Genomic DNA, 25,087 nt, shown 5'->3' on the forward strand with positions numbered 1-25,087 from the left:
ATTTGCAATGCAACGGGCGCCACCACTCTCTTCTCATTCCTGTGCATCACTTTGCGATCGATCACTTTCAGAACGGCGGCCTAATGCGGCTCGTTAGTGTCGCATAGAAACGGCAATTCCGGACTGCCGCCCCTTGGTTCCGTGTATCATAGCGGGGGCCGCCACAATATGCGAATTGGATTTTGACAATGACAGTTATAATTAATAGTCGGATACAAGTGTAGCGTACACGTAAAGCGCATTAACAAACATAGGCGCGCAATGGGCACCGCTAATTGATGTCAAGATGCGGGCACGATGCGGTGTCCGCCATCGTTTTTGACCGGATTTTGATCCGCGTGGACGGATCACGGGGAATAGAATAGAATAATTGGATATAATAATTGGGAATAAACAAACGTAATTACATCGATTCGTTCCATAAGCGAAATATGATTGTTTCAAAGGAATAATTTGAGGAGGGAAGGATATCCCTCGTTCGATATCGCGACAATTCCCTACGATTCGATCAATCGTAAAAATTTGACATTTGAGAAACGTTTCGGGGGGGAGAAAAGAAAATTTCCATCGATGCAATTTTTATATTTAACTCCGGAGAGGATGTTTCGAAATACTTTCCGTAAACAGAATTCGGCTTGTCAACGGAAGGCAAACAGAAGCTCAAAGAGGCAGTGGCGTCAAAGAGGATGGCCAGGATGTAATTCATTCAAAGGAGGCGAATATCGGAGGGGTTCGATCGTGAATATGCGTCCTCTACGTGGCGGCAATTTAGCCGGGTTGTGCAGATAGCCGGACGGAAGATGGGTATCTCCCCTCCTCCCGTGTTGTCGTCTTCTATTCACTTTCTCCCGGCAATTCTCGGTTCACGTAACTTGTGGAATACGCTTGTCCTTGCAAAAAATCGTTTCATGCAATGCACGATTGTCCACGTTCGTCGTGCGTCGAATCGAGTTTGCGCGCGATGGCAAATAAAACTACGCGTGTTCTCTCTCTCTCTCTCTCTCTCGATCGATCGATCGACTTTCACTGCTGAATCTTCTCCACCGACGCGGAAATTCTGTTTGAATTGGATTGAAATCGTAGAAATAGGGATCGTAGGAATTCGTGCCGCGTCGATGCTTTTTATTTATTTATCGAGCGGAGAATTATTATTTCGATTCCGCGATTAAAACGATTCAAAGATGGATAATAAATCTGTGTATATGGTAAATAAAATAATATTATTGGATGTAGAATGATCTTGTTTCAAATATCATGGATTTCAAGAATCGAATATTAAATTCTTATAATTTGGTAAATCATATTTAATGAAGTTTATTTTAAAACGTGTGATAACAAAAAACACTTGCAAAAACACTTTTGAAATATATTTTCTACTCTCAAGACATTAGGATAATTTATAATATATTTAAATCAAGAAGAGCGAAAGAAAAATAAATTAAATAAAGTACACGAAGTAATATAAATTTTGATTAATTTTAAAACCAAATATCGTAAATGCGATCGATCAAGATAATCAATTATAACGAAGAGCGAAGGTATTTCATCGTAGAGACAAAAGAGAGATATTCTAAATCAAGAAAAGCGGGAGGAGTATTCGTATAAATGAATAAGAGATGGAACGTGACTCTGCTCTTTATCCGTAACACCATGATGGAGCGGAGTAAACGGTCCGCATAAAGTGTCAAGGATTAAAAATGAATTAGTAACGTGTTATCACTCCTCGTACAGTCGTGAACGAATCGTATGCGCCCTTTCCCCTCTCCGTCGAGAAAAATGTCAAGAGAGAGAGAGAGAGAGAGAGAGAGAGAGAGAGAGTGCAGTCCACCTGGTCGAGAGGAAGGCGACGAGAGACTAAGTATTAACGTCCAAGCGAAATTGTTCCTATCTTGTGGATTAAAGGCACCTCTTTATTTCCCTCCTCCCTTCGAGACTGTGGAAATATTGTTTAACTTCATTTTCCACCGCGTTTCCGGGAACAATGAAACAATTCATTGTGAAAAATTTCTATTCTAACGAGATTTATATATTATTTGTTTTATCATCTCAGTTTAATTAATAATAAAAAGAATTAATTTATTTTAATCCAGTAATAGGGAGTTCACAGTTTGTGTGTATGATGTGAAACCAAAAGTGAAACTTTTTATGAGAGAATTCAAATCATTGGATATATATCGAAGAAATCAAATTATTGAATATATTATTGAATATTTTGAATCTGTCCTCTGATTATGTTAATATTTTAACCAGGCACGAGTGTTATTTGAATTATTAAACAAGAATTATTTAAATTGATCAAATAATATGCTTGAATGGTAAATATTTAATAATCGTTTAATAATTTTATAATTATTATTATAGATTTTATTGGCGATTTTGTGTAATTAGGATGCAAATAATTATTTTTTGTGAAATAACAATTCAAATTTGAAAAATTCACCAAAAATTGTAATATCAAAAATCAATTCAACAACCATCAGGCATCTATCTCTTTAATTCAAATCGTTACAAATCAATTTCCTGCTATATAATTTTCAATCAGCTCTTACTGCATGCAAAAGAAGAATAAGAATCTCGTCTCGTCTAGTGTCATCGATACGCAAAAAGAATTAAAAGTAAATAAATAAATAAACGAACAAACAATTTTACGAGAAATACGTGAAATTAACATGACGAGTAACACGAAAATACTTGATTATTAAATCGGTTAAACGGAAGGGGATTGGCATTGTCAACTGGGACGTACGAATGACCGGTTATTATATTCCCTTGTCGGCAGACATTTTCCCTGAAACGGTTAATAGAATAGCAATAAACGAGGCCGCCTTTATTGCAGATTTTTGCCCGCCCGTGGAGAGTTGCGTTAACGAAGCGACCGCGTCCCCAGTAATTAAATAACTGGTGTTGTAAAACGTGTTCGCAGGATCGGGCCGAGTGAATTCATGTACAATGTGTGTTGCTGCTTTCTCGTACCGTTCGCCATCCAGACCGCATAATCCGATAAACGTGAGCGGAATCGACGTGGCGGCAATCGGAGCTTGCCGACGTCAACTCGACAAACAGGCTTTATCGCGAGCTTTTCACCCATTTTCGTTACCGTCTCAACAATTTAAACGACTAATCACCGTACCCGAACACCATTAAGTACTTGAGAATCGCTTATTTGCGCAATGAACTTATACTAAAGCAGATTGAGAATCGTTGAAATATTTAATTGGCAGTATCGTGATATTTGAGATATATGCTTGTACACAAGCGTTGAAATTAAGCTAAGAGGATTGCTAAGAGATTTGAAATATACAATATATATTCCATTTCCCAGATTTCAAAAAATTGATACTCTTTCTTCGGATAATATAATCGATAACAAAACGATTTCATCTGCGATCACAGAATAATTCGAACGAATTAATATAAGAATAAGAAAATGGAATTTTCCTCTATCAACCTGACGTCGAAGCGTGTCATCTGATGAATAGTTAAAGAACGATATCCCAGAAAAAGTGTTCTATCGCACACTTTTATCCACGGTTTTTTTTTTTTTTTTTTTTTAAGCCGTGTTTTTATCGCCCCTTTATGCAAGAGTTTTATCGCGCATTACGCTTTTATCCCACGTGCCATATTTCGTATACCGATCTAAGCCACGATGATGGAGCCCGAACAATCAAATTGCGCCGCGAGAAAACGCGAATGACATTTTTTTTCAATCGATAAAACTGATGGATCGGTGGAAGGATCGACTCGTAGCGTTGAACGCTCACCAATCTCTCTTTCTTTCCTTGCCACCTGGCGAGAAGAGGGGCAAATTCGATCACCTCCCGTTCAATTTCTGTTATTTACCCGTTTGGGTGAACGTCGTTTTCGATCAGTTTCACCTCGCTTGCCGGGAAATTAGTTGCGTTTCCCTTCGGTACACCGGCACCCAAAGGGAATCCCATTGTCGAAGCTTTCGGTAGGTTGCTTGCTTGTTCGAAATATCGAATTTCGCGTGGTAATTCAGCCAGGTCGATTGTGTGTACGTGAACTTTCGCCGATCGAATTATTATCGTTTTAATCGGGGATCAATCGAGGTTTAATCGAAGGGTTAAGGTTGCAGAGGGTAGGTGAATGAGAAAACGCAATTTTTTCTTTTTTTTTTTTTTGATATCGATGTTTATTTTATCGATGATCAATTCGTGGTTACATTTGGATTAATCTAAAACTATATATTTCGGACAAATATTTAGTTTCCAAGTTGTATAGTTGGTCATAAAAGTAGAGAGTTATATTCGATATTTTATATAAATCGATGTATCAGAGTGGAGTGCAAATAAAACTATTACTACTTATTTAATAAATATTTATTATTTCGTGATACGGGTAAATGGTGTCCGAAAATAGCGTAGAATTTTAATATATTTTTACGACCAGCTATATATCCCGACACTCGTTTATTTTCTATTTTCTCGTTTCATTTTGCACGCGTGCACAAATTAGAGACGAGAAAATATTGCATACAATATTATTAATATAAAATAGCTTAAAAAGCAGAATTAAATTTTATTCATTGAACTGATTCAGGTTAATTTCAATCTTTTTTGTTAAATTAAAAATAGACGACACGCATTTAATTATTTTCGATTTAATGTGATACTTTGATCTCAATCACTTTCATACGTTACAACGTAATCAATAGCTCTGATATTAATATATAAATAAATATTAAATTATAAACAATTCTGGCACGTATAAAACGATATCTATTCTGTACACGTTACTCTCACACTATTAACCAAATTAACAGCAATTCGAAGTTGGTACAGCGTTGCACATACAAATTTCTCCGCAATTCCTCTACACGATCACAACTTATACGTATAACTCATATGTATACGCATCGATTCACCGTATTATCTTCGCCTCTTTAGTTTTCCACGTCTCTCAGTCACGGATTGTCGCGCCTATCCTTCATAAGCCTCGCGAATATCCTCGTCTCTCCTTTAGTTTCACGCTGCCAGCGACGAGCAGCCAGCTTGTGTAACTAATTACAAATCTAATCAACGAACTAGCTCGTTACGAACTGCTGTGTACGACAGCAAATTCGTACAAGATCATTCCCCGTTACGTTGTATTTGGTTGAGCGGGGCATGTAGGCGCGTGTGGCGAGCTGTCGTTTACCCTCGCCGCGAGAAGTGGTTGTTGCAAAACCAAGCTGACGAAGGTTGCATCTGTCTTTATTGCGGCTTGACACTGTGTTCTTCGAATCTCGTGTTGCCTTTTTTATTTTTCGCGGATAAATAAAACGTAAATTTAAAATAATTGGGAAATGTTTGAAAAGGATTTTGCTTGCGTGATTGATTGTGTAAAAAATTAATTTGATAATTATGTCAATTGATAGAATTATTTACTTTGATTTACTTGGATTTTGGTATGAGATTGAATGATACTGTTTGACAGTTATCTGTATCCAAAATCTTTTGTGGTGGATGAAGAGAAAGAAGTTAATTAAATCTTAAGTAAAAGACGAAATTGGAAATTTGACATATTTTTTTCTTTCTGTTGAACAAAGAAATTGATAAAGTAAAATATATTTGGAATTTATCGAGACGTTTTCTGGATACGATTCACGTGGAATGATTTCTGCATTACGGTGTAAATGTATTAGTATTCTCAAAAATCCATTCGATTGATAATTGCAGATTTATTAAAAGCCAGAGTCATATAATTTTCTAACTCTCTCTCTGTCTTCTGTCGTTCCAGGTTTCCTTTCTGCTCCCAAAATTCGTGGTTTTGAGCTACGGGCAACCCTTGATCGTGGAAAGTTTTCACCAACTTGTACATACAACGCGAATTATACGCATCTCCTTCCCCCTCTCCGTTTCAGACTATTCATTCTCGTGTTTGTAGACGTGTGAAACGATCGAAATTGATATAATTCGTTCCTCGAAGTTGGCGATACATTGGCGAATTCTATTCCCTCGTCCACTTTAAAGTTTCTCTTTAACAAGTTCGCAATCACTGGAAATGATTACAGTTCTGAACGAAGTTTGTAAAAATTAATTAGAATTTCTCTACAGCGATTCGAGATCCATTAATCGAACTTAACGAAGTAACGAAGAATTAGAAATAATATATCGAACGATTTTAACATTAATCCAAAATAACGAGCAACAATAATACTCGAAAAATTAAATCATATCTAAAATTGTAAAATTACATCTGTCTTCCACTATTCGTTTACAATTGTAATGGTGTTATATGAATAATTAATTAAATTTTTCACGATTGGCTTCGATCACAAAGTTCGTTTTGTTATTATAAATTTCTTAGAATCTCGTCTCGCCAACCAATGTATACAAACGCCATTCTGCCAGACGTTGCCGCCGTGACGTGTAATTTTCACGCCGAGTTCCAAACTCGCGGCCTCGCACACAAACTTATGATGAAGTTCGCCCCAAGAATGAGACGCGAGTCTCAGCTTCGGATTCGGCAAAATCGTCCCCGAGCCTCGAACGGATAATTATGTGACTGGAACAACGTGGCGGATATTACGTGACGATGGTTAACGAACGGTGAGCTCGCGTTGCGATTCCTTGCTCGAGTCGAATAGCATGGAACAGTGACACGTAATTCTCGCGTGATAATGACTGGGGCGATTTTAACGAACCTTCTCGTGTTGCTTGGCTTGGCAAGTTGAATTTATAAAGAAATCGTCTCTAAACAAACACGATGAAAGTTTTGCGTGAACGAAACTCGTTCTCGTTTGCTCGATGTTTGATTCGATGTCGTGTTAAGATTTCTGTATTAGCGAAACTCGCTGGATTTTCGAAATAATGAGGCGTGTTTTCGGGAGGGAAACGATGTTGTCGTGAGCTTTTACCGTGAAACAGAAGAGCTTTTTTAAATCGTAACTTTTAGGTACTCTTTGGCGAATCAGAGGCAAACTGGTTTATAGAAATTCGATAACACCGTGTCGGTGTTATCGTAAAATCTTCGTATAAATTCAGTAATAAATGTAAAGAGTGTGATTTATGAGAACAAATATTTCTTTGGGAGAATTTAAAAGATCGCTGTAAGACGAACATCTGTTGCGTGGAACTTTTATATTATTCCCATTCCCCGTTCATTTTCGATATTATATCCGTATTTTGTGACACAAACGCTGTAAGGTTTCCCATCAAATCTATCTTATTTGTTCTTCAATAAAAAAAAGATATGAAGTATTTGTGAGGTCAAGGCACGGGCAAGCCAATAAAAAAAGCACTTGCCTTAACGTTTTTAAGTCTTGACATTATATTAGTAGTATTATTATAAGTAATATTTCTTAAGAAATAGATACATTTATTACGTAATTTATTTTAAAACATGATTAAAGTTTATCCTTAATCTTATTAAAATTAAGGAAAATTTGAATCGCTATAACTCCGAAGATAATAACTTTGAATCAATGAATGAACGATCATTAGAAGCGCGAAACCTTGCCCTTTAAAACGCTTTTTCATTTATCTCGATACGACTTCCGGTTTCCGAGATATCGTCGTGTAAAGAAAAGGTAATTTTTAAACATTTACCTTAAACCTATTAAAATTAAGAAAAATTGGAATCGCTATAACTCCGAAGATAATAACTTTGGATCAATGAATGAACGATCATTAGAAGCGCGGAACCTTGCCCTTTAAAACGCTTTTTCATTTTTCTCGATACGACTTCCGGTTCCCGAGATATCGTCGTGTAAAGAGAAGGGTAATTTTTCATCGTTTACTATCTCCGTCTCTGTCGCTTATCCGAATCTCTCGCTCGCGCCTCGCTTCACTGACCTATCTCAAACTCCAGACGAGTGACAGACGCGATTCTTGGAAAAAAACGTAGGATGCATTTCCAGGTAAGTATATAGGTCATTGACCGCGCCTATTCCTACCTTACGCTATGTTACGCGCTATGGAAACTTCGAATGCTTATATCTCGGCAACGGATTGAGATATCAAGATGAATCAAAAACTGACTCGATTGGCATGATTTCCTCTGCTTTTCCAATTGGTTTTGATTACCAAATTTTAAATCCTTTCTCGGATTATTTACATAAAAATTGTAAGTTTCATTTTTACTTTCACATACTTTCTGAAGCATACGTTTTATTAAATTTAATTAAATTATTTAATTTCAGGGTTTTATATTGATGTACAACGAACAATAATAAATACACAAAACGGTCCATGATGATGCAAGATACGTAAAACGAGGAAAATTTTATCAAACAAAAAGGCGTTATTATCTGTACAAGTAGCGACATATATGGTCACGAACTTATGGTTCAAGGCGCGTATACGCCGTGATCTACGATACACAGACCACTTTACATTTATTGCTTGATTCACAGTCCCCATGTGCGGTTGGTAATCGGCGCGTTAGCCTACTTGGGTGCTCGCCGAGAGGGCAGAACTTTAAACGACGAAACACGTAATTTTCACGACGTGGCGGAAGCTTGGGTGGTGATTCGACTCGGTGTGCACGCCGTGAAGACGCCAACGATGTCGACAACGATAAACTGAAGCTCGTTAACACCAGCAATGAGCCTGCTTGTACGAGATACGTGGTGGATCTGTGTGCAGATACGTAGAAGTCGTGGGTATCCAGCATCCTTGGCCGTGCACACACCTCCAAGGCTTTGTCTCCACGAGGCGGAGACCGTAAAACGGAGCTGGTTAAAAAAGAAGCGGAACGAAGCAAATCGAGATAACGTTACGAGCGACGCGCTTATGGCTTTTTCATGCACTATATCGAGACTCGGGAATAAATTAAAAATTATTCCACGTGTAAACGATTAAATGGAGCTATTAACCCTACTTCTTATTGAAGAAGCGGCTCTATTGCATTTTTTTTTAGTGCTGTAATCATACGAAGGAAAGATACAAAAGTAAGAGAAGATGAATTTCATTCGAAAGAAGAATTGCTACGGAATACTAATAGACTGGAATACTAATGGAAGAGTGAAGATAGATTTTTATTAGAAGAGTTTAGAATTTTTTAATTATATAAAAGAACCTTTTAATCAACGATTTTGTTAAGATTTTGTACTATAATAATGTATTAAAATAAAATAAATGTAATAAATGTAATAAAATAAATAAAATTTCAATATTATTCTGTTTTCTTTTCTTTTTTCATTCCAATTTCTTTCTCTTTATTTTTTCTTTTTCCAGAATGATATCTTAAATAAAGGAAAGAGCGTGTAATTGTTGAATAAAATTTTTAGTGCTGCATTTCAAGGAATGATTCCCGTGAAATAAACACAAGAGAGTATTTAATCGACGAATTTTAAGCGTTAAGTTGAACGCGAATTAATTATAATTCGCGTCGAAACACGTTTCTGACATTGGATCGCGATTGTTTCGCGAATTACGAGCAGACTCGGTTGAACCGAACGCCCCGACACGCGAAATTCGCTGCTGAATGCACGTCGGGGCTATAAATACGTCGCTCCCGAGAGGGAATCCGTCTGAGAGCGTAGTTTCGTGCGCTGGCGTACTAAGTTAGGCAAAGTAGAAAGCAGACGAAAGAAATGGCGAAATGTACAGGAAAAAGAAAAAACGGAAAAAATTAGCGAAAACCCTCGAACCACGATATTTTCGTTTGGTAAGCTGCACCGGTAACTTTTCTCATCGCCTCTACTTTGCGGTTGGCAACTGGTGCATGGGAATAAGGGATGCGCGTGGTACAAATCGTCGGGAAAAAATTCACCGGGGAAAGTCTGCTGGCGCTGAGAAAATTTGTCGAATCACAGAGTGAATTTCTTTTTTCACATTTTTCCTTTCTTGTTTCTCGGTATAATTTTTTTTTTATCATTTTTATATGTATGATGTTCTTTCCTATGATGTTTTTTTTCATTGATTTTCACATCGATGAGACGATATCAGGTTAAATTTCAGAGGCGACATTAAATTTTCCATTAAATTTTATCCTGTTAATGGTTATCTATTATATTGAATTTTAATGAAATTTATATTAAAAAGTATTACCTCCTAATTATTGACTGTTATGAATAATTAGAATATTAGTGTGATCTTCTTTGTACATGTTTCGAATCAATTATTATTAAATCTCGATTTAAAAATTCTTATAAATTAATTTGTTACAACAATTATTGTGATTAAATTAAATTATACAGACTAAATACATAATAGTAAATTACGTATGGTTAATTTCGATTGAAATAAACGTTTCATACACATCAACTTAATATGGAAGGAATATATGTAACCTGTTGATTTAGAGGATGAAATATTCAACAAATTCAATATCCTCTGGCATCTATTTATATAATTTAATAGTGAACTAACGAAAATAACAACCGATAAAGAAATATTAATACTATCAGCGTATATATACTGCACTGGACACATTTCCATCAATTGAACGAATAAATATTCAATATTAATATTCGTGAAAATTATGTGGTAGAGCTATTGAAATATTTAATTATATCAATGTAAATATTTAAATACTCGATATAACAAATTCCATTACATACGTATAAAATTGTACCTGATTTTCACTGGCTATACCATCTCTTTCAAAACTAATAAAAATTTACAATTATGAAAATCATCTATATAAAAAATTTTTGTGACACAAAACTAGATCACGTATTTCATCAGTTTGAATGATAAAATATACCAATCAAAATTGAAAAAATTTAGTTGAATTGCACATAAATAATATTCTATTGAATACTAAGCATTCTAAAGATACCATATACATACAAGAAACACAAATTATAAAATAAACATTCCAACAAGTCAAATATTGTTATCATATAATAAATTTCAATTTTATGACTAAAAATCAAGAAATACCAGAAAACATATAAGTAGTCTTATAGAATTTTAGTGCCACCATGCATATAATGTTCTTCTAATGAAAAGTCGAAATTTTGGACAAACATATTCTAAGAATAATTTATGTCAAGAATTTATAGTGCCACCTCTTTGCATATCATGTTTTCCTAATGAAAAGTCGAAATTTTAGCCAAAATTTTTCTGAGAATTATTTTTGCCAAGAATTTATAGTGCCACCTCTTTGCATATCATATTCTCCTAATAAAAAGTCGAAATTTTGGCCAAAATTTTTCTGAGAATTATTTCTGCCACATTTTTCTAAGAATTTAGAGTGCCACCTCTTTGCATATCATATTCTCCTAATAAAAAGTCGAAATTTTGGCCAAAATTTTTCTGAGAATTATTTCTGCCACATTTTTCTAAGAATTTAGAGTGCCACCTCTTTGCATATCATATTCTCCTAATAAAAAGTCGAAATTTTGGCCAAAATTTTTCTGAGAATTATTTCTGCCACATTTTTCTAAGAATTTATAGTGCCACCTCTTTGCATATCATATTCTCCTAATAAAAAGTCGAAATTTTGGCCAAAATTTTTCTGAGAATTATTTCTGCCACATTTTTCTAAGAATTTATAGTGCCACCTCTTTGCATATCATATTCTCCTAATAAAAAGTCGAAATTTTGGCCAAAATTTTTCTGAGAATTATTTCTGCCACATTTTTCTAAGAATTTATAGTGCCACCTCTTTGCATATCATATTCTCCTAATAAAAAGTCGAAATTTTGGCCAAAATTTTTCTGAGAATTATTTCTGCCACATTTTTCTAAGAATTTATAGTGCCACCTCTTTGCATATCATATTCTCCTAATAAAAAGTCGAAATTTTGGCCAAAATTTTTCTGAGAATTATTTCTGCCACATTTTTCTAAGAATTTATAGTGCCACCTCTTTGCATATCATATTCTCCTAATAAAAAGTCGAAATTTTGGCCAAAATTTTTCTGAGAATTATTTCTGCCACATTTTTCTAAGAATTTATAGTGCCACCTCTTTGCATATCATATTCTCCTAATAAAAAGTCGAAATTTTGGCCAAAATTTTTCTGAGAATTATTTCTGCCACATTTTTCTAAGAATTTATAGTGCCACCTCTTTGCATATCATATTCTCCTAATAAAAAGTCGAAATTTTGGCCAAAATTTTTCTGAGAATTATTTCTGCCACATTTTTCTAAGAATTTATAGTGCCACCTCTTTGCATATCATATTCTCCTAATAAAAAGTCGAAATTTTGGCCAAAATTTTTCTGAGAATTATTTCTGCCACATTTTTCTAAGAATTTATAGTGCCACCTCTTTGCATATCATATTCTCCTAATAAAAAGTCGAAATTTTGGCCAAAATTTTTCTGAGAATTATTTCTGCCACATTTTTCTAAGAATTTATAGTGCCACCTCTTTGCATATCATATTCTCCTAATAAAAAGTCGAAATTTTGGCCAAAATTTTTCTGAGAATTATTTCTGCCACATTTTTCTAAGAATTTATAGTGCCACCTCTTTGCATATCATATTCTCCTAATAAAAAGTCGAAATTTTGGCCAAAATTTTTCTGAGAATTATTTCTGCCACATTTTTCTAAGAACTTATAGTGCCACCTCTTTGCATATCATGTTCTCCTAATGAAAAGTCGAAATTTTGGCCAAAATTTTTCTGACAATTATTTCTGCCACATTTTTCTAAGAATTTATAGTGCCATCTCTTTGCATATCATGTTCTCCTAATGAAAAGTCGAAATTTTGGTCAAAATTGTTCTGAGAATTATTTCTGCCACATTTTTCTAAGAATTTATAGTGCCACCTCTTTGCATATCATGTTCTCCTAATGAAAAGTCGAAATTTTGGCCAAAATTTTTCTAAGAATTATTTCTGCCAGGAATTTATAGTGCCACCTCTTTGCATATCATATTCTCCTAATGAAGAGTCGAAATTTTGGCCAAAAATTTTCTGAGAATTATTTCTGCCTCATTTTTCTAAGAATTTATAGTGCCACCTCTTTGCATATCATGTTCTCCTAATGAAAAGTCGAAATTTTGGCCAAAATTTTTTCATATTTATTTATTGCTAGTATTTTTCGGAACGAATTTTTTTTATCATTTTTTGATTATTTTGCTTAGAATAATCAAATATTAGATACGCTTTTATTTCATAAGATAAGATCAGAGAATATATGTTCTGATTTTAGATTCCTTTGACCCTAGATGTATAGAAAACGAAAAGTGGTAAGAAAGCATCGTTGGCGGATGTTTCTGAAATAAAATATGTTGTTTAATTATTATATATGGTATAAATTTATACGCACGTTTCTATACATATTTCTATATAATATTATTTTGAAGATGGTAACATATATAAAATTTTTGATGATATGGAGGATGTGGATTGGGAAATATGAATTGGGAGTAATAAACATAGAATTAAACAATTTTATTATTTTATTTTATTATATAATACATATGAATACAATATTATACACAGTATACAGTATACAAAATATACATAATTATATACATATATATACATAATTTGTACAATATTATTACAATTGTATTCAATCGAATTCAATAAATTATTATAAAAAAAAAATAAATTCTTTTTATTTGAATCTTTTGTTTCCTTATCCAATGAATAAAGTATGAAATTTTGTATATAAGGTATCCCATCTAATTTAAACTTGCTCATTATTTAAAGAAATCTTTATGTATTATAATATATATCTATACAAACAAAATAATATTTTTCTTTGTATTTTTTTTTATCATAAAAAATAAAGATATTGAGATATTTAAGTTAAGTGAGATACCTTATAATATGAAATGATATAAAATTTTGTTAATTTCTGATTATATATTATATATTATATACATTCTACTTCTACTATATCTCTACAATAAAATATCACCCATCTATTTATATCTTCTTGTCATATCTTCGTCATCGTAAATCCTTCATCTTCGAACAACATGTATTTCTTCGATGACATGGTGAAAAAAATAAGTATGAAAACCTGGTGGATGATATTCGCCCGAGATCTCGTCCAATGACATCTTACGCTCCTCCCTCTGTTGAAAAAAGTCCTCAAGAACGACTTCGAAACGTGGTTTCTCGAATACTCAACTTTGTAGCCGGCTGCGAGCTGTACCCGACTCCCGAGAGTAGACTGGAGATTCCCGTTGCTTGCATAAATAGTGCCAACGACACACTCTCTCGACTTGCTGGGATTGGAGAGCGCGGAGAAGATGCCATTAGATGTGAATTAAAACGAAAAATTAGAGGACCAGGCGCACAGCGTTTCGAGGACGGCTGTCGTTCGCTGCGACAAAAAGTCGGGACGTTAATTAAAGTCGTAGAATTTTTTTCGCCACGAATAACAAGCGGTCTCTTTGACGTTTAACATACCGCTACGTGTGGCTGTGGGATTAGTTTAAATTTTTTCGCCCGTTAAGAAAATCTTGAAAAAAATGTCCTCCGTCTATGTCCAAGTATTTTCTTTTAGGGTATTATTCGTGTGAATTTTCCTTCGTCGTTGAAATCATTTTTTAAGTATAATGATTAAGTTGGTAAGTAATTGTGACTGAGATTAGTATATATATATCGAGGAATAAAAAGTTGTGGCACACTGCAAAAAAAAATCTTTAAATTTTTAAAACATAAATTTCTTTTCTAATTTTTTGTTAAAATATAATTTTAGAGTTCAAAATTTGTAATAATTAAAAATTATATTAAAAATGTATTATAATTTATGTAGTTATATATGTAATATAAGGATATAAGTATGTAATATAAGGATATATTATTTTGCAATGTAATAAAAAAAATGTCTAAAATTTTAAACTTTAAACTCTAAAATTATATCTGAACAAAAAATAGAAAAAGGATTCTTTTAAAGATTTACGAAAAATACTTTAAAATTTGGAAAAATTGAAATGTATCGATGTGGCAATTGAATTTATCGAAGTTAATATTGAAATTCTTTCGAAACGTGTTCAAAGGATTAATAAATCGACACTCGACAAGTACTTACCTTGAAGTATCGCCCTCAGGAGTGTCACTTGTTAGTTGCCCTCTCGTGAGTAATTTCCAGAGTTAATTCCAGAGTTATGTCATTACGTTATATATCAATATTACTAGATATAATACCAGACCAACCATAATTAAGTTTAAACCACTGACGATGTTGGTCTAATACGACCTAAATAAACACACTTAACTATGTAATTTTAATTCAACGATACAAATAGTAGAGGATCTGAAATTAATAACATAGTTTCATATTTGTTTCTTGTTTCCATCATTTATATCTATTAAAATTTATATATATTTGTTTTAAAAATTAATTTGAAAATTAATAAAATTACTTGTTAATTTTTCTTACCTCTGGAAAATTACCTCTTCTTTTATTATAATCTTCCTTATAATATCCTCCATTATTCCATATTATTACGATATTTCATCTCTCATTAATCAATTGAAAGGAGATTTAATTCTTTCAAGACGTTATGTATATATTCTCTTCGATTAATTTAACTAACAAAATTGTCGTCATTTGATCCATGTCCTGTCTATCGACATTCTATCCAAAAGACTAGTGGTTAAACGTTGTACCGGGGAAATACGACCCCACTACGACCACAAAGGATCCATGTTAGACTGCTTGTCGTCGTTGTATTATATTTTCAGTGTCGTTCTCGAAAGACAACCAACCTCAAGGAAGATTCATCGAGGTCATAAAGAGAAGTTCTTGAAAATTATGTGTCTGCAATTTCGTGGAATTTTATTTATTACCTTTTTTTCTCAAAATTCAACTTTAATTATATTATTATTTTTATATAACGAAAAAAAAATTGTACGACGTTTAAAATAAATATTAATAATTATAGTTTGAATTTAAATAATAATATAAATTTTATTCACGGCATACGTACATCTTTCTGTATGTATTCACAGCTGAATATTTTCTAGAAAGACTTCAATAGTGAGACTTCAATAGAGAGACTTCATATATCAATAATACATCCATAGAACTATATTGAATTTTAAGCAGATATGAAAAATATTACTTCAAACAGTGATGTATTTGAAATATATACGTGAAATGTACAACGTGTTTCATATAACTTGAGAATCTTAAATATTTCATTTATTATTTACGATAATAAGATGTCGGAAGAAAATATTATTTAGCTGGAAGAATAATTGATTAATAAGTAAAATAATTATGATAGACGAATGAAGATGAAGGGAATTGAAAATATAATTACTTACTCCTTGAAATTAAATAACATTTTTCTCTTCCATCATAGATAATAAAGGAGAGATATAGGCCATCCGCATATTGAACCAAATCAATTGGATTCTTAAAAAAGAACAATGATGAACAAAATGAATTTACGATTCGAAGTGAAAGAATATCGCAATAAACGTCGATAGTTATTGTTTAATACGTATTAATTTAATTTATCGTATTTTCCGGACTGTTGCAGATATCCAGGAATTTTACGAGCTGACGTTGCTCGATGAGTCGAAATCGGTGCAGCAGAAAACGGCGGAGACGATCCGCATCGCCGACAAATGGGAAGCCAGCGATGGGCCAATTACGCCGACCTTCGCTCAAAATGACGTGAGTGTGGTTATAAATATATATGTACATATATATATATATATTTTTATGCCCTCGATATTTCATAGCGGTTGCAAGCTTTATCATTCCCGCGCGAAATATCAGTTCGGGATAACGTGGAGAAATAGCGCGAAAAAGGAGAAGAAGCGAGCGAAATAGGCAAAGATATATGTATAGTACCATTTACAAATACGTGGATACTTGCTAACATGCAATGTAAATTATTATTACGAGATAATATAATTTGTTGCTAAACAATTAGATAATTTCATGTACAAAAACTTATAACAAATAAAACAAAATAAATTGATATTTTTCTAATAACATATTAAATGTAATTATTTACGTTACCTAAAGTTTAATCAAATTCACTACAACGATCTGCAATATTGCTCTTTCACTCTTCATTGTCAACTGCTACAATTAAAAGAGTATCCACGTACTTGATTGTACGTACCTTTGCTCGTTCGAAACCAGCCCTTTTTTCGGGAATCTCGTTTCCGACCGAGTTAACGATCGTGGTCGAACGTTTATTAGAATTCCACGATGCCTTCGCCTCTTTTCACTCGTCCACAGGGGACAATTCTATATTGGAAAGGATTGAAACGAGGTCTCTAGTTTCGCTTTCGTCGAATCTCGTCGCCTGCCTCGTGTATTAAAAAAAAAAAACCGTAATAATTCTCGAGTCGTTTCAATTAAACACCGGAAATGCACCCTCATACAAACATTTACATATTACGTTTCGTTGTATGCATACGGATAATCGAATCTTCGAATTTCGTCCTCCTTTTCCCCCGAGACAGACGAGGGGATTCCAGAGAGATCCGGTTAGATCGAAATTAATTATCGGGCGGGCAAACGAAAATTTCCAATGTCGGAAATGAAGTCCTCGGAACGTTTTAACCCTGCCTGTGTCCTGTCGGATACCAATCACACGGCCCACTCTTTGCCAGAAGTGGCGAGGAACGAGGCGAGGAGCGGGGTGGGCGCAATTAGCGGCCGTAATTATAATCCAGGAGTCGATTGGCCCGTGGGACAGCCTCGTATCATACCAGACCGATCAATCGCCGAGCCCTCGATTTTAATTGCTAATTGCTTCCGACCCAGCTTCGTGTCGTCGTGGCCGGCCGGCGACGTGACGCGCGGATCGCTGCAACGATGCACCGCCGTGCAACGATTGCAAATCGCGCGTATTCTCCCGCTCCGCGTTCTCCGCATTGTTAGGCCGCCCACGTTTCACTCGCTCGTCCATCCATCCATCCATCCATCCATCCATCGTCTCCGAGTCTACACTCGATTTCGATTTCGATCCGTCCGCGTTGATGACGCGCACGTGGAATTTATGGATCGATGGAATTTAATTACTCCCGAAAGGATTCTTTGACACCTGCCACGGAGGATTACTAATTTCGTTTCTGAATTTAGATTCTTTGAATGGGATTCTTGAGTATTATTCTCGTATCGATTCGATTTTTTGGTGGATATAGAGTAGATGAAAAATAAATATGTGTATTATTTTACTCGATATTATATTCGAATAATATTGTCTCCCTATTGATTCCCATATAATGGATATTTTATTATATCCATTATATATCATTGTAATATCGATTATTATTATAATAATAATCTGCAATGTTCGTACTAAATTTTTTAAAAAAAATCCATAATCTTTCCGCGTGAAAAAAAAATAAATAAAATTCGTCACGATTTGCTGGTACACGGTGCAGCACGGTGTACGAAACTTGTACAAGATTATCAAGTGAAAAGTTTCTCTCCCCCGTTTTCTCCTACTCTCGGACAAACTTGTTCAAGAAACGGCGAAAGTGTTCGAACATCGATGAAAAGGCCGTTAAACGCGATTACGTATACGCGTATAACTTACACAATTCGCAACCATGGCCATGTTTCCGCCAACTTACCTTGCTCTCCGCTATGTTAATCCGATCTCGTAACCGTAGACAATCGCGAAAATCTTTTAAAATATTTTTTATTCGCCGTGCTTGTTTCGCCGGATTGAATGAATCTCGTTTCACCGTAGAAATAGAAAGCAATCTGAAATTCTTGTCTGGAAAAGGGGTACGACGAATAAACGAGTCTTGATGGTTCTCACCTGTGCATACGAGGGACGTTGAGCGCCCTCTCGAGGAAAGAATGGGTTTTGGAATGGTTTACAGAGAGGCATCGTAACGTCCATTTATAAAAAATTTCTGCTACGATCGCGTATAACGTTCCTTCGTATCGTTTTTGGGTACGTCTTCTCTCTTTCTTTCTATTTCTAGAACCAGGAACACGTTTGTTCCAAGCATTTGCGCTTGATTACATCATGTGTGTATTTAGATAGAAATCTCGTAATCGCGAGAACGTGTCGGCGCGTGAATTTTAATGCTTCGTGATATATTTGGCGAGAAAGGATTTGAATAATTGTTGCGAGGTGGAATTGGAATGAAGGATCTTACGGAAGGATCTTATTTTTTTTTTCTTTGTCTTGTTGGTGAAAATAAGAGAGATGTGATGTAAGGAAGGTTTTGATAATGTAAATTATTAAATTCGGTTGAAATTTTGAAATCAATGGAAATTTTTATGGAATATTTAATATTGCAATATTTCACGGCAGCAATCTTTTATTTTCGTTACAATATCTCTTGTTGGTATTATAATGAAAAATTTGTTATATTTTTATACGACAGAAATTTACAATATTTTTATCAAATTCCAATTTGTAGAAGAATAAAAAGGATAAGTTTTTTATGAGAAAAAATTTTAAATTTCAGGATATCATTGAAAATTTATAATACACTGTATTTTTTAATATGAAAAAAAATTAGATTTAAAGTAAAAAGAAAAAATAAAATATCTTCTCACCTTTTTTACACTCTTTGCTTTGATAACTATGAAATCATGAATATTCAAACCCATATCGCGGTTATATTAATATAAAATAATATAGTCAAGTAAATATTATATTATCAATATTATATTATACAAGATATGATTGAATTCCACTAAATACTAATAAAGTTCAACAAGATCTTTCGATCAAACAGCATTTCAATCATATAATTTGTTATCAAATAATTGAAATTCGTGTTCGGTATTACAAACTGTAATTTTATTTCACGTATGTTTGTCGAAAAAAAAAAAAATATTAAAAAAATATATATAAAATAAAACGTTTAAATATTTAATAAATCTTTCGAAACTAATATCAATACATCCAAATAATATAAATCAATATATCCTGCAATAAATTTTATCAGGATTGTTAAAGTTTTAATTTAATTTTTCATTGATTCTCTATACTTCCATATACTCTTTATAGACTCATTTTTCTTCTCGATTACAATTCATGCTATTCTAATATTGCGTTTATTGTTTAAAAAAAAAAACTTCTTAAAGAATTAAAAAGAAAAAGGCTAATAAAAGTAATAATCACTTTTCATTCTGCTGCGATAATTCGATACTTGGCATGAACTTTATTGCAAAACGGATAGATCTTTTCTCTTTTCGCGGCCTCTAATTTAATATATCACGAGAAAGTCCGAGCGAGATACGACTTTTTTAATCTTTCCACGAACGATAATTCGATATTTCACGGTGAAGTTGGAGCAAGCAAAAGGACAATTTATCAGAAAACCGCGCGAAAAGAAATTGGGCACGATCGAAAAAGCCAATCTCGACCACCGGTTTATTACAACACGTCGTAATTGACAGTTGGACGGGGAGGGAGGGGAAAGGTAGATTAAGCTATAAATTAGATCCCCTTTTGCAGTATTTCCGTCACATCAAAACACCTTTCGCATAATTAGTGACCCGGTAATCACCAAACGTGATTCGCATTATTTAATTCGATCGTTGGTAATATATTAACACCGGTCCTTTCTGCATTCGGATAGAAAACGATCGGTTTGATTCGTTCATCATCGTTGAATTATTTCGATCGCTTCGAAACGGGTCAAACGCACTTTATATCGTTTCATAAAAAGTGTCGTTTACGAACGCTGGGAGGGTTAACGATTCGTTTTGGCCTGTAAAATCCAATTTATCAAACTGATCAGCGTTATCAAACGTTGGGATGGAAGTTGACAACTTTTGAAGGCGTATTGAACGTGTTGTTTATTACTGTTTCGAAACAGCGATTGTCTTTGCACCGCGATCTCTCGAACTATCGAAATTTCTGAATGCGTTTCTGTACATTCGACAGTTCGATACATAAGCGAGATGAATTCGTTTTACGAGCAAGAACACTTAGAGAGGAAGATGTTTCAGAGATCGTAAATATGTGCCGTGTACAGTAGGTCGGAAAAGTATTTTTATTCTATGATACGAAATAAATTCACGTTATTTGGAATATCTGATTTTATACGTATAATAATATAATGATGTATTTTAAATGAGAGTTTCTTTGAGAAAAATAAAATCAACTTAATCAAAGATTTATATTTTTAAAAAATGTAATGTGAATTGACGGTAGAAATGTCTTTTGCAATTGATTATAATATTCCTTCGAAACATGAGCCAACCTGATCAAAAAGAAGAAAGAACAAAGACAAAATTAGAAAACGAGCAAAGCGGAAACAACAATATAACTCATTAATACAAAATCAACCATCGGATTCGTGAGATTCCTTACACAAATTTCGCTGAAAAACTTGTAAGGAAGCGGGTCGGTTTTCCATTAAAACCCAACGAAAGCAATTTAATTTTCAACTCAAACTAAGACATCCCTTTTCCCCATACTTTGAACAAATTCCAGCCGAGCAAACAGCAACCACGATCCATCCACTATCTCCAATAATTCCGCTTCATATCCGCTCATCTCGCATCTCAATCGCGTACAATCCCAACCAATCGCTAGTAATCGATCTCTCTCCACAAAATCCTCGAAAAATCCCACCGTTCTTCCTCCTCCATTGATCTTCTGTTTGTCCACGCCTCCGACGATCCTCCTCGATCATCGATCAGAGTTAAGAAAAAAAAAAAAAAAAAACGATCGAACCTTTAATCTTGTCCAAGACGTGCAGCACTCGACCACCCCAACCACCACCTGAACGCTCGATTCTTCCGGTTTCCGGTTACCACCGGGCAAGGAAAAATAAAAGGAACCTTTTTATCGATTCCACGCGCGATCCCGCGGGAAATCGGGCACCGTTCAAGTGGCTGGTGCAATCTATGGAACAAGGGTGAAACTAGCAGAAGGATGGCACCGAGAGTTTCGCGCCACCATTGCACCAAAGGGCTCGTCGAGTCGTGAAAGCACAATTCTCTCCATTATATACACGAACCCTCTTCCCTTATCATTGCCGCGCTATATTCCACGCCGGCAACGGACAGCTGCCTCCCGCGGAGTAATGGAAAACAAACAAGGGAAATATCGCGCGTGTACGGCCTCGGCCATTACTCCCTCGACGGCGTTCCTTCTTCGATCCCATTCCTTGTTTGTCTCTCTCTGGTTCCCGCTTGTTTTGGCCACGGCCATTCCTTCCTTCTTCTCCTTCTCTCTCTCTCTCCTCTCTCTCTCTCTCTCTCTCTCTCTTTTTTTTTCTCTCTCTCTCTGTTGGTCGGTTGCCGATCGAACCGTTTTAAAGTTGGTTTTATGCGCGATGCCCACGGCCATATCGTAAATTTCAGCAAAATCGGGATCGGTGGTGGAGAGATGAGCAGCATTCGTGCTCGAGTGCATCGTTCTCTCCAGATAGCGGGATTTTTATTATCCATCTCTCGTATTTTTGTTTTGTTTTTTTCTTTCTCTCGATTTTTTTTTCTCTCTCTCTCTCTTTCCTTTTTTCGATTCGGAGAGAATCGCAGCTTGGAAACAGATAAACGTCGACGCGTTGTTGGTAATATCCGTTGAGAACGATCGTGTTCAACGTGTGGAATGATTCGTGATCCCTTTTCGTGAATTTTCGAAGACATGTGGATTTTTGGAAACGAGGAGGAAAGATACGAGATTGATCGTATCGGCCATTTATTTGGCATTTAAAATAATTATATCGCCGATAATAATAATCGCAAGGATGTGTGTACATGAAACTAATGGACGTAATTAATTGATCAATTAAGTGGAGCACTGTATATTGTTGTACATGGAGGATTCGAGTTGCAATTAAGTACAGAATAAATGGGAAATCTGCGGGAACAGATATCGATTCATTTAGAACAGTGAGATTGTGTTGTATTATTGCTTACTTATATGCAAACTTTTCGCGAAGAATAGATAAAGATCGATAAAAATGGATTATATATCTCCATTCTAACAGTATCATATTATAGATTACGATATTATTACTACACGATTTATATAAATATATAAATTATACGATGTGATTTAATCACAATGATTTACGAAGATATAAATTACATGAATGATTATTTTGATTTACGAAATGACGAGGCCAAAGGTGAAATTTATATCCTGTTATCATTTTCTGCTTTAAAATATACTTTCGGTCGCCATTACTCTTTTTTTCTTTCTTTTTTTTTTTTTTTATAAACTGCCGGAAGTAATATGGTAAAGAATACGTTGCAACAATTTTTTCCGGTTATCCTGGTGAATGCCTTACCCTCGTACATCAAATATGTCAACGGCAGAATACGTTCTTATCGGGGAAAAATTCGGAGAAATGGAAAGCCAACCAAAAAATTATTCGTATCGTATAAAATAGTGGACGACTAACATCTAGTTGGATCGAAATTTTTTAAAGATCGTGTTTGCTATCTGCCATTGCCAGAGAATTAATAAAAAAAAAAAGTAGATAATTGTATTTTGCCAAGAAAAATAAATCTTGTTTACGTAGAATCTTTAATTATATTTAAAATATTTTACCTTCCTTTTCAAAACGACATAACTTTTTAAATTATCTGCTATTGACGCTCTCGTATAAAACTTGAATTAATTTGACTATAAAAGTATAAAGTAAATTAAGATCCTTTTCCAATTTGTAAAATAAACTCTGAAAATGTTTGCCTTTCTAATAAATTCTGCTCAAGTTTCCTCATTTCATCAAGGAGATATATCAAAATCGTTGTGCAATGATCTTTGTTCCAGAACGAAATATATATATACTTGTTTGAAGCTTTTGCATAATCGTACATGGTTAATCAGACGCAGACATAATTGCCGTAAGAAGCCATGATGTATTATTGTTTTCACCGGAACAAATAGAATTTATAGTAGCACTTGGCTAAAACCCATTTCACTCGGATACCGCGAACGTTTCCGATAAAAGGAGGAAACTCCAAACGAGAGCACTCTCGACCCTTCATCCCCTCTCCCTTTACAATGCATTCGTTGCGGTTGGGACTTAATGCATCGTATGCATTCGATGCATTCATTTGCGAAATTCAGATTGAGAGATCTCTCTTTTTCTTCGTTTCTTTCTTTTTTCTTTTTCTTTCGATTAAAGAAGAGCAATTTTCTTTTCCTCCGAAAAAAGAGTTCTTGATTCAAAGAATTCGAAAAATCGAATGTTTGTAGCTATTGCTAAAATTGTAACACATCGATTATTTTATTTTTAATAAAAGAATACATCATTCTTAAGAAAAGATACTCATCAAGTTTCACGGAAAAATAAACGTATAAAAGAAACGTCACAGATGTCACAGTCAGGTATTGTAAGCGACTAAAACGACGCAACAGGTAGAGACGATATCGACCAATTTCGCAATATTTGAAAAGCTTTGTTGGCACCATGTTTCTTTAACGATGCTGACTCGTTAATTGTTCCTGGCCGATCTGTCAAAACTATCTCCAATTTCAATTCCAATGATTGAATAGTTGGTAAAAGAATTTTATAACAGGTAATCCTCACTACAACCTTTTATAACCAGAAGATGGCACATTCTTATTTTCAAATGTATAAAAAAAAAAAAAAGTGTATTTTCGAATCGAAAACTTAATATTTCAATAAATACTTATCTAAATATAAATGTCAAATAAAAGAAAAATTTGTTTAAATTATTTAAATATATAAATCTTCATTTTCTTCACAGTTGTTTTTTGATCTTGGTATTTTAACTCTCTTTTTCGAGGATACTATTATCATTAGTTCTCATCATACCCTTTTGTGAGGTTGCCAGTGTTCCTCGTTTTTCTTGCTGAAAATAAGACAATGTCAGTAATAATAGAGATACAGAAACAACTAACCTACAACCTTCCAGTGAATTTAATTTAATTTAACTTTGATAAAAACTTTCAACGATGATTTTATATTTTCATTTTTTATTTTTTTTTCTTCGCGATAAAAACTTTACATGATATACAAAATTTTGAACTATTGAAGTGCATAATCTTTTCACGAAACAAAAATACCATGTAAAAGTACAATAGAACCTAAATAATTGTAGAACAAATAAAAGCTAAATAGAAACTGGAAAGTTAGTTGAAATCCTATTTTTACGGACGATCGTATAAATATTTGATTTTCGAAGTTCGAGATAAATCTGGAAGCCCTGTTTTTTGTGGCAAGGCTTTACAAACATTTGACTTAGAAGTTCAAAATGAAATTCGCAGCTATGGTTTCGTGGAAAGATAAACTAATGGTATATTTGTATGTCAAGAAAAGTAGAATATACTCTCCTGTCTATAAATATTGAATAAAA

General features: G+C 34.2%; 1 protein-coding gene across 15 annotated transcripts in view; it reads left to right on the forward strand.

Annotated features, from left to right (window-relative positions):
• LOC122713572 (disks large 1 tumor suppressor protein) overlaps positions 1-25,087 on the forward strand; it is a 524,720-nt gene that overhangs the window by 256,729 nt on the left and 242,904 nt on the right. For all 15 annotated transcript variants that reach the window (XR_006346517.1, XM_043934736.1, XM_043934489.1 and 12 more), the window contains one exon: positions 16,350-16,486. Coding sequence is in view for 14 of the 15 variants with exons in the window: in XM_043934736.1 (XP_043790671.1) it covers positions 16,350-16,486 (137 nt within the window). In the remaining variant the exon portion in view is untranslated. The remainder of the gene's footprint in view (positions 1-16,349; positions 16,487-25,087) is intronic.

The sequence above is a fragment of the Apis laboriosa genome, unplaced genomic scaffold, assembly GCF_014066325.1.
Source record: "Apis laboriosa isolate Shangri-la unplaced genomic scaffold, ASM1406632v1 scaffold104_cov149, whole genome shotgun sequence".
Classification (NCBI taxonomy): Eukaryota; Metazoa; Arthropoda; class Insecta; order Hymenoptera; family Apidae; genus Apis; species Apis laboriosa.